This window comes from Egretta garzetta, unplaced genomic scaffold (assembly GCF_000687185.1).
Source record: "Egretta garzetta isolate BGI_Z169 unplaced genomic scaffold, ASM68718v1 scaffold131, whole genome shotgun sequence".
Taxonomy (NCBI): Eukaryota; Metazoa; Chordata; class Aves; order Pelecaniformes; family Ardeidae; genus Egretta; species Egretta garzetta.
This window is the reverse complement of record NW_009258478.1, coordinates 143,178-154,239: the sequence shown is the minus strand read 5'-3', so window position 1 is coordinate 154,239 and position 11,062 is coordinate 143,178. Positions and strand designations below refer to the sequence as shown.

The window sequence follows — 11,062 nt, the reverse complement described above, 5'->3', positions numbered from 1 at the left end:
GGGCAGGGAGGCAGAGGAGGGTGTTCTGCCGTGAGACAGCGGTGTAGCGTGCCACGCGTCCGCTCGGACGATGCCTTCGGTGAGCTGTGAAGAATTGTGTTTTGTCATAAAAGTTACAGGATAAATCAGTGGTACTCTAGACGCGCCGCAGCTCAGACGGAATTGTGCCTGTGTGATCTACAGGTGTCCCTAATAAACACCGGAATATTTAGATTAATCTGCTTTAATTCCATGTACAATCAGACAATTTGCCGCAGGCCATGGATTGAGGGCTCCAGCCCTCTGCCCGAAGCCGTCCCTAGACAGCCGCCTGCGGAGCAAGCGCGGGTTGCGCGTTCCCTGCTGCAGGGCTCTGGCAGGCGGAGGTGGGCGGAGGAGCGCTGTGGGGACGGCTGTGACGCTTGCAAACGGCTCAGGTCAGGAATTCACTGTGTGCTACACTGATAGGGTTTGGTAAACAGCACTAAGTCTTAAATACTTGAGTTTAAAGGGGAGAAAAGAAAGCCCCCCACCCGCGATAAGGATTATAATCGGGAATTGAAGCAAGACCAAAACCAGCCGCACATCAAACGGCACTGAAAAAGGGAATAGTACTGAAGTGGGACGGGGAAGAAGAGGCCTCACCCCTCCAAAGAACTGGCTGAAGGCAATAGCAAACCAACATTGCTCACGCTCTTTAAAGCAGCGCAGCGGCACAAACGATGTGCTCGCCTGCCAGATGTGCTCGCCTGCCAGATGTGCCTTAGTCAGCAGGACTGGGACCGCCAGGTCTCGGCTCACGGTGAATGCAGACATCCAAGTTCAGTGTTCCCTGGGGACAATCCGGTAAAGCTGCCCACCGCGGGGTGAGGGTTCACCCCCCAGCCTGCCGGCCCGGGACACCCCGGAGCTGCGGCAGTGCCGCTGTATTCCAGGAGCCCGTGAGAAGTTTAGGGATAAGTTACACAGCGCACACGTTATATTAAGGAGAGAGAGGAGATCTGTGCAGCCCCTCCTCAGCACTGGGAACTTTATATTTTATGTAAGCTCTGAACTTTCACACCAAGCCCGCAGCTTGTTTTGGTCGCGTTGTCTTATTATTCACAAGCGGAGCTGCTTATTCCCGGCGGAGGAGGTGTTACCGCTGCTGGCTTTCCATATTGTTCACCGGATCCAGGCGGGGAGCGGTGGAGCAGCGTGCTGGCTTCACAGACCTTGCCTCCCTCCCTCGAGCCTGGGTGTTTGGGTAGCAGCGGCGGCGCAGTGAATGCAGTGTGGAGGTGGGCAGCCTGCTCCTCGGTGGTGCCTGTGCCTGCGTTACAGCGAAGAGGTGGTTTTTCGTAAGGAACAGAAAGCATTCACACTGAGAATGAAAAGGGGGGACGAGGAAGCCTGGTTTTTGTGCAGCATTACACAGAAGCCAGGGAAGCCTCTGGTAGCTGCAGCCTGGCATCAATCCATCCCCTCTGCTCTTTGGTCTGCCAAAGCCAGCATCTTTACTCCCTTCAATGATAAAATATTCTCTTGCATCTCTGCCTTGCCATCCCATCTCCTTTCAACAAATTAGCTCCCCCCTCCACCTTCTATGCCTGATAAAAAATACATGATCCTGTCCCTGGCGCGAAGCACACAACAGAGCCATCGTCACGGGGGAACCTGATGGCCGAGGCAGTGTTTCTTCTCTTAAATTGTCGCTGTCCTAGTGTGCATCCTTCGGGTTTGACCCTAACACGTCAACCTGGCGCCTGAGCTGGTACGTTAGCAAACCCGCGGCGCGCGCTCCCCTGCTGACGCCAGCCCGGCAGAGGCGGCGTTATTCCCCTCGCAGGCTCTTAAGGGCGGCGGAGTTGCTCTGCGCTTTTCGGTTGTGTGTAGTAGGAGATCGTGCTGCTCCTGTCGTGCCGCTTCAGCGCGCGTTAGGACGCCGCCAAATAATACAGCGAGCAGTCTCGCGTGTGTAGGGGAGTTGAAGGCTTGCCACAACCTCGCCCTGCCCAGGCGGGGGATTGGGCAGACCAGAACGGGTGAATACGTAAAGAATGAGCAACTCCGCCGCCGCCCCCCGCCCTTACGGGTGTGCTGGTGGTCGCTCGGTGGTGTGGGGCACTGCAGGAGAAACGCGTGCTCGGTTTCTCGCGTGCCGCAGTCTCCGAGAGTTGTCCTGCTTGTGGGAGGCGGTACTTCAACATTCACCAGACTCTCCCATCCTGGCTGCCAGGCTGAGCCCCAAAATCGGCTACGGTGGCACAGAAAGAACCGGGGAGAGCTGTGCTATCGACCCGCACCTCCGTAACCAAGGGACAGGGGGTGCTGGGTTGATTAAAGAAGGGTCACGCACCAGGCTCGCCCAGAAACTTCCCTGGCTCTGCAGCCCTGTGGGTGAGACGGGGTGGGCAGCCGAGGGAAGAGGAGGGGACCCCAAGAGCACCCACGGTTGCCGTGCGCTGGGTGCCCGGGAGTGCCCGCCTGCGTCCGGACGCGCAGCGCAAGCAGCTATCGTGTGGCCGTGGCAGCCAGCAGCAATACCGGCAAACCTGATCTGCGGTAAGCTAATTGCCTTGACGTGGGATCGGAAATCAAGGGGAGAATTAGAGCAGGGGCTTTTAGAAGATCTAATCTTACATAATTTTTACTCTGTTAAATGTAAAAAAAATAAAATTCAACAGATTCCTCCTCGGTTTTGCCTTTGGTGGCTCTTAAATAGCGGCGAAGGTTTCATGTGGGACTGAGATGCCAAAGGTAACTCTGCCCCTGAGCAGGAGGCCACGTTTTCAGCCGTTCGGGTCATGTCGGAGGGTGGCCGAGGGTTCCTCGCTTCAAACGCTGCGCTGCCCTGTCGGCCCGTCCGCTGCGGGGATGTTGGGCTGCAGCCCCCCATGGAGGCCTTGCGGGTTATGTTGCATCTCAAATGAAAATGAAATTGGAGAAAAACGATTAAGCCACGAAATATTCGTACATCATTGGAGGAAAAAATGTTTTTATGGTATTGTGCTCACTGTGTCTTTCTTTCTCTTGTTTTTCAGTCGTGCCAAGCTGACCTTGTGAAGGACAACGGTCACAAGTATTTCCTTTCAGTTTTGGCCGATCCTTATATGCCAGTAAGGACAAATCATCTTTATTCAGACTCTTCCGGCGTTTGCTTACCTTGCCTTGGCTTATCTGCCGCTGTCCGGAGGCGGTCGGTGCGAAGGCAGGGCTGCCTGCCGCCGCCTGGGGCGCCCCCTGCACCCCTGGGGAGAGGCGCCGGGGACGGCGGAGTCACAAGTGCTCCAGCCGGGCTGCCTGGTAGGGGCGGCCAAACTGAACAAGAATTTGCAAACTTGTTTAAGGTTTTATAAGCGCAGATTACGCAGCGGTGACGATGGGAGTTTGGGGCGGCTGGGGGCCGGGGGCAGAGGCAGCCCAGCTGCGCCGTAACTTCCCTAATTCCCTCTGCAAAAGTCTTCTGTGGATTCCTGTAGCGGGCGTTCGTACGCCTCCTCCAGAGCCGTACAGGGAGGCGGGTTGGGGGGGGCCGTACCGGCAGCCTGACGGGGCGTCTCAGGCGAGGCTGGTGACAGGACTGGATGACAACAGAGCTCTAGCTCGCTTTCCCCTCTCTTGTTCTTTTTTCGTGATACAAACCGCGCTTAGAATACGCTCGTGTTTCAGAAAGCGTGGGATCTGGCTGTTCTCCGGCCTGTTTTCTAGATAACCATTAGTTGTGTGTTGTTTTAAGGCTGAACACAGGACAATGACTGCTTTTATCCTGGCTGTAATCGTTAACAACTACAACACTGGGCAGGTGAGTCCCAACGACCTTCTCCCTTTCATTCTCTCCTCCTCTTCTCCGCATTGTGCCTTCGCTTTGATAAAAGCCTCCTGCCTTGCGTTAAAGCACAACCCTGACCTGGAAAAATGAAATAGAAGATTGCTTTACGTTATTTTTGTGTGGATTAAAAGAAAAGTTGACCTGGAGGTGCGGCAAACACACGACGTACTTGGGAGCGGAGGTGAAGGAGCCAGTCGCTCGGCAGCTGCCCCTCCAGGCGGCACGCCGGCGTGCTGCTGAAGGGATCGTGCCACACTCCTGTCCTGCAAGCTTGATGGCTGTGATAAAGTTCTTGGGAAGGGTCTGTGGAATGAGCCATAAACCCTGGGGCTCTGACAGGGGCAAGGAGTATTTCCAGTGAGGGAAAATCAGGCTTTGTGCGTTACAGGAAGTATTTCTAACGCTCGAGTATTTAACTAGCTAGAGCGGCACGTAGCTGACCTTCCCGTCGTGCTGCTTCCAAAGGGTATGTTATAACCAAATCAGTACGTAGCCACGGAATAATTATTTTGTCTTGATTTCCTGTCTGTTTCAGAAATAATCTTCTTTTTTTGATGGCGTAGTGGGAAGCTGTCGTCCGAAATAAATTGCATTGATTTGTGTTTTAGGAAGCTTGCCTTCAAGGAAACCTGATTGCTATTTGCCTGGAGCAGTTAAATGATCCACATCCTCTTCTGCGTCAGTGGGTGGCCATTTGTTTAGGACGTATTTGGCAGAACTTTGACTCAGCCAGGTGGTGTGGTGTGAGAGACAGCGCTCACGAAAAGCTCTACAGTCTCCTCTCTGATCCAATACCAGAGGTAAAAACCCAACTTTTTAAGTAAACGCCAGCTGAATTGTCAGAATTCTGGCAGAGGGCTACAGAAATACTTTAAAAAACCCAGGGCTTTCAAGAGCTTTACGACTGTGTCTGGTCCAAAGAAAAGACCTTATTGCACATCATCTGTGCCCTGCAAGAGAAGGAACCCAAGAAATGCAGGGGGAGTTCATACAGTCCCAGAGCCCTGGAATCTTGGCACCGGCGTTAGGAAACACCATGGGCTTTGCTTACATGCACATCAGAAGCTTGTTAAAAACGTGGTCCCCAAGCGCACTGTGTGTTGCAAAGAACCCTCTAGCCGTTTTGGCCGGGTATGAGAAGTGTTCTCCTCCTGGTACACATGAAAACGCAGCTTTAATTGGATGTGTTTTACCTTTGTGACAAACTCCAAGAGAGAAGCAGAGCCTGGCTGTGATTGACAGAGCCTGTCAGACCCCGGTGGAATCGCATCGCGCGGGGGAGAAGGAAGCCTGGAGATCAGCACCATTGCTAACGTGTGGCGATTATAGATTAGGTCCCCCTTTGCATCCAGTCTTTCTGTCCTGTATCCTCCACCTCCTTTCTCTGGCCCCATCTTCCCCCCGGCCCATAAGCAGCATTTGTGCCAGGGCCGGGCTGACTCCTCGCCGCACCCCCGCACCGCCCTGAGAAGCCGGAGCGAGCGTTCCTGCTTCGTGCACGTCCTGCAGTCGCTGACGGCGCCGTATCCCCACCGTTGGCAGCCTCTGCCAAGGCGAGCTGTAAGACTACCGAGCCAGCTGATCCCTCTGCTCTTCGTGTGATCTGGCACATTCACCCTGATCTGAGCTACTGTCATTTCTCCTTTTCTTTTTTCCGTCATCCTCTACCTTTCCGTACGCCTTTACCTGACGACTGTAGTTCAGCGCTCTTCTTTCGCATCCCAACAGTAATTCCCTGTGTACCTTATTCCTGTTAATTAATATTCTAGGCAACATCAACTGGAAAAATCACCCATGGGAAGGTCACCAAGTACTCTGGGAAATTAAATGTACCGCTGCATGTGCCAATATTTAAAACTCCGGGCTTTGCTGAATCTGTTTTGGTTTTTACTCTCCATGGGCTTCTGTTTAGCCCTCGCTATTTACTTGACATGGTAGTCCAGGTTTCCAGAGGTGCTGCTTGTGGGGATAAGAAAATCCCACTGGCAAACTTCAGGCTGTAAACAGGAGGAAAATAATAATAATAATAATGAATGTTTGTCTCTCGCAGGTTCGCTGTGCTGCAGTCTTTGCGCTGGGAACGTTTGTGGGCAACTCGGCCGAACGGACCGATCACTCCACCACCATCGATCACAACGTAGCCATGATGTTGGCCCAGCTCATCAACGATGGGAGCCCCATGGTTAGAAAGGTAGGGAAGGGCCGGCGGTGGGGAAGTTTGGTGGATTCGTGCTGAGTCCTGCACTGCGCCCAATGAGCACGTGCATTATTTAATAGACTTTTCAATGAGTTTGACTCATCTGGAAGTACATGTTTCATCGTGAAGGCTTTTAACTTCCGTGCCTGCTGAGAAGCACCACGCGCGCATGACGACACCAGTGAAGGCAGCAGCAGCAGCATCGTGATCCCACTGCTGTGGCTGAAGGCTCGCGCGGAGCCTTGCGCCGCGGGCTCAGGGTGGTCACATGCAGCAGCGTTCGGGGAGGCTGTTTCATCCCCTCGCCCTTTCTCACGCCCACATTATAGCCTTTGTTTATTTATTATTTATTATTTCCTTTACTCGGCAATACGAGGAGCCTACTGACAGGAATAATCAAGTCCAGTGTAGTTTGTTGTCGTGTCCAGGTGCTGACAGGATCAAAATGCTTCTGCTGGTTGACACTGGACCTCTGACTCAGCTCGTGCGTTCCATGGAGCAAGTGTCTGAAATGGGAGTAACAATCGTGGGATTTTGTGGGAATTCTTGTATCCTGTTTTTTTTAATTTAAAGAGAATGAGAAGACAGGGATAAGGAAGGAGAGCAATTACACTGATGTCTTTTCTGGGTGCACAGAACACGGCGAGTTCTTGCTGGGCTGCTCTTCTGCTAATGTGCTTCTGTTGATTACTGGTTTGACTGCAAAATTGCGTGTTACAGGATCTCAGGTTTTAAATGAAGTGGTAACGTGTTGCTAGAAACATGGAGTATGTGACAGTCCTAGGGAGGAAGAGGAGAGGGAGGAATGGTGCTGTGGAGAAAAGGAGAGCTCTACTCAGGAAAAAGATCTTGCTGCTTTTAGAAACCACAAGGATGGGATGGCAGGCAAAGGAATTCTTCAGATTTTGGAGAATTACAGCTTCTGATGCACCAGTATACATCAATAGTACGTGAAACAGTTTATGACATTCCGGATTGTTCCCGATGGGGGTACTTCGGTGTCCTAATGCTTTGCGTTTGCTTAACTGGCACATCAGTACCCTGACAGTTGTCAGCAGCATTGTGAGGATTAGTTTTTGTGGTCTTGTTCCAGCATTTAATCAGTTTAATTCAAGAGAGAAATGCGTGTCGCACTATGTGCTCTTGGAGATTCATAAATCTCTGCTGTGGAGATCAGGCCCCCGGACAGAGAGCAGCAGCAATCGAAGCCAGCTCGCCACCTCTCCTGCTTGCTGTTTCCAAGTGCCTGGCACGCGGTACCTAACTGAGGGTCTGAACTGCACCTTCCCTCCCCTCCCCACCCCAGTTAGTTCAGGTTCTCGAGCTGCAGCTATGAGAACGAACGGCCCGATGATCCCTCGCAGGGAGGCAGCACCGTGCTGACGTTAGCTGCTGGCTTTGCAGGTCGGTATTGGACTGCGCGGCTCAGCGTAGGATTCAAACACCCGGGCTCTTCGTGGAAGAGCTGAGCCGTGTCCCCAGGGGCCTCTTGTCTCCCTCGTGGCGCTTCCCGTGGGCCAGCCTGCTGCGTGCACAGGAGGAGGGGAGCTGGGTGCTAGGGGCCAGCTCGGCGCTTTCTGTGACGCTGCATCCGTTTGACAATATGGGGCAGAACCAGAGAGCAGCGGGAGCCTGTTCAGGTATAAAAGACTTGCGAAGAACTAGATTTGAAACGGTGCTCTGGCTTTCTTCAGTTCACCCCTGTGAAGTGAAGGGAAAATCAGTAGCCTGGATGGCCACCCAATCACATCAACAATAATGACCACGTTGTTCTGTGTTGCCCCTTGATCCGTTGTTTCTGACCTACGTGACCATGAAACACCTCTTCCTTCTGCCTCTTTCCGTAGGAGCTGGTGGTGGCTTTAAGTCACCTGGTGGTTCAGTACGAGAGCAACTTCTGCACCGTCGCCTTGCAGTTCATGGAAGAAGAGAAGAATTACCCTCTCCCTTCCCCAGCTGCCACAGGTAGTGTCTTGTGTTTGCGTGGGCAGGAAAGGTACAGCCTGAAAGCACTTGGGAACTTTTACTGAAGGCGTTTGCCCAGCCCAGTGGAATTCTGGCTGGCGGCCATTTGTCGGGCAGCGCTGTTGCTATGAAGTTGAGTGACGTGGTGCGTAGCCCCAGTGTCTGTTTAGCACCGTGATATATTGCACTGGAGAAACGCGTCCTCTGCTCAGCCGGCATCTAAACCACAGCTGTAGCTAAGGTGTAGAGACTGAACACCCCGTGACATTCAAAGGGATTCCCTTCAGATCAAGACCGACGTATATTTGTCAGGGCAGTACACAGGCTTACCAGGCTTCTTTTTTGCCCCCACAAATTATACCTGGAACTGCAGTGTCGTGTTGACCTAACGGGAAGCCTCACCACCGAACTCTTTGCTACTGCAAAGCACCAGACAAGAAACAGCGCAGAACTTGGTGCTCTGTGCCGGCGCTCCCATCCCTTTTGTTGCGTCTGCTGCTTTGTGTGAGGAATGAAAAGGCCTAGTGAAGTTGTTGCTCACCTCGCGTTTCCTTTAGATGCCAAGTACATTGGAAATCTCGAAGGATAAGGGGACTGTTGCACTGGAAGCTTAGAGACGAGAGCACGTGCTGTCTCTGCAATGAGTAATTTAATCTCCGTGTTGTCTGAATAACCAAATCACGTGGGAAAATAAAATAAGCTTCTCCACATTTGCCCTTTTTGCTGCAGGAAATAAACGTTACGTTTAGTTTCTGTAGTGCTTTTCCTTATCCAAAAGAATCCTGAAGCATTTATATGTAGGATGCACTGGAAGCATTGGCTCCACCACCATAATGCAGCCACCTCTGCAGTGAAATAAAACAAACTGTTCTGAAGCCATGCTACTGTGTGCGTATTCAGGAATGAAAATGAGACAGTTTGGGAAATTATAAGCATCCAGGTCACGAGAGAAATACGAGTTGAAACCAGGCCTTGAAATTTGGTCAGGATAAGTCTTTATAATGAGAAAATTTACTGGATTTTTAATGAGCAGAAGCAGGCAGAAGCCTGCAAATGCTGCCTACTAAATGACATCTGCTCTAGCCGCGTGTCCTAGCGCAATGTCTGGGCAGTGGCCCAGCGTCGACCTGGAGGGAAGAGTCATCTGCCTCTGGGGGTGGTCTGCAGGCACTGGCAAGGCTCGGCTCACCTGGGTTTATTGGAAGTGACAAAATCACAGGCGAAACAGCAGAGACGCGCGGTCCTTGCCGATTGTGTGCACAGAGGCTCCCTTGTCGTACCTCGGTCTGTTTTAGCCTAAGGGCAATAGCTAAATTCTGTTCCTATTGATAGTATTTTCGTTATATGTTTGCTGAGAAATAACCAAAAGGCTACGGTTGCTTTGGTTGCATCTCTGATTGCTATGTTTTGCATCCACAGAGGGTGGGAGTTTGACACCAGTGCGAGATGGCCCGTGTACACCCAGGCTGCGGTCCGTCAGCTCTTATGGGAACATTCGAGCAGTTACCACAGCCAGGAACCTGAACAAGTCCTTGCAGAACCTCAGCCTGAATGAAGAATGTAAGAGACATTTCAAAGTCCTTTCATTTTTCTTTGCCTCTTCTTTCCCCCCCCTTCTCCCGCAAGCTAGGAAATACCACGTGCAAAACAGCATAAGCTGAATTTTAGCCTGGATTATCCAGCTGGCAGCTCCAAGGGCTTAGATGAGAGGCCTCCTCATAATTAGTTTCAACTTTTTAGTCATTAGTATTGATTTTTCTGAGTGTTTGGGGACTCAAAAGGTGCCTTCCAACTTCCTAACTTACATGGATTTTTAACTGAATCTTTTCTGACCTCTTGATGCTTACTCTGCATTTAAACATTGGGTGTTTAAAAGAGGATGCTGTGGCTTTGCCTACACCTTCTCTGAATGTTGTAGAATTTAGAGAAGGGCTGTCACCTCTGGGTAAAAACTGTTCTCTCGCCAGTTCTTGTTTCAGCATCTGCCTCCTTTTCTTTTGGCAGCTGGAAGCTCTGTTGCGTTTTCTCCTGGGAATCTCAGCACCAGCAGCAGCGCTAGCAGCACCCTGGGCAGCCCTGAGAACGAAGAGTACATCCTGTCGTTCGAGACCATCGACAAGATGAGACGAGTCAGCTCTTACTCCTCTCTGAATTCACTAATAGGTGAGTACGGACTCCCCTGCCCTGCCTTTGCTCATCTTTCTTCACATGCTTGCGCTAGCTTTTGTGGAAAGTTTGGATCTTAGCTCCTGCTAGATCTTAATCCAACAGAATTTCAAATAGCCCTAGAAATGCTGCTCTTGTGTTGGGTTAGGCTGTGGGCAGGGCAGAGTCTCTCCTGCTCTGATGGAGGGACTGGAAATGAGAGCTCTTGGCTCCAGCCGTACGCTTCATGGCGGTGGGCAGCAGTCCCGTTAGGAATTTGAGCACAGAAATGTAGCGTACAGAGGAATTTCACATCCACTGCGGTTTCATTGGCTGGGGAATGAAAGCGGGGAGACCCCAGCCCATGGACACGGCACCTGGGCACGCTGGCACTGCGTCCCCTGGTCACTTTTCATGTGGCTTGGATTTCTGTACAGCACAGCCACTTTGCTGGGTTACTCCCCCGAGGAAGCCTGACTTAGCTGATTTCCTATGCAGGTTTAGATGTGCGTTGTTAAAATAGGACTTCAAAAAGAAGAAACCTCAGGCTGTGTCTTAAAAGCAAAAAGATGGAGTATTTCATGGAAATCTGCTTCTGTGCAAAAAGTTCCATGGCTGATCCTGCTGCCTTCAACCCCCTCTCCGTTATTCCCTCCCGGATAAGCAGCAGTAACAGCACTGAACTTTTTAACACTGCTCAACAGGCCCTGTCTCTGCCAGCGTCTGACGCTCTGGGTAGCTCGCAGAACTCTGCAAGGCAAAGTGCTGTAGCACAGGAGAGAGGGTTTCACTTGCATTTATGCAGTGCATGGCTGCTTTGCACGTGATGGATTACACATGGAATCACAGAATGACAAGGGTTGGAAGGGACCTCAGAAGATCATCCACTCCAAACCCCCTGCCCAAGCAGGCTCACCCAGAGCAGGGGGCACAGGACAGCGTCCAGGCGGGGGTTGAAGATCTCC

At 51.7% G+C, this 11,062-nt stretch overlaps 1 protein-coding gene across 1 annotated transcript in view; it reads left to right on the top strand.

Moving 5' to 3' along the window:
• Nucleotides 1-11,062, top strand: part of RPTOR (regulatory associated protein of MTOR complex 1) — a 163,041-nt gene that overhangs the window by 95,411 nt on the left and 56,568 nt on the right. Inside the window, exons 15-21 of the mRNA XM_035899198.1 lie at nt 3,003-3,077; nt 3,698-3,763; nt 4,399-4,590; nt 5,841-5,981; nt 7,835-7,952; nt 9,372-9,512; nt 9,957-10,115. Of these exons, the coding sequence (XP_035755091.1) occupies nt 3,003-3,077; nt 3,698-3,763; nt 4,399-4,590; nt 5,841-5,981; nt 7,835-7,952; nt 9,372-9,512; nt 9,957-10,115 (892 nt within the window). The remainder of the gene's footprint in view (nt 1-3,002; nt 3,078-3,697; nt 3,764-4,398; nt 4,591-5,840; nt 5,982-7,834; nt 7,953-9,371; nt 9,513-9,956; nt 10,116-11,062) is intronic.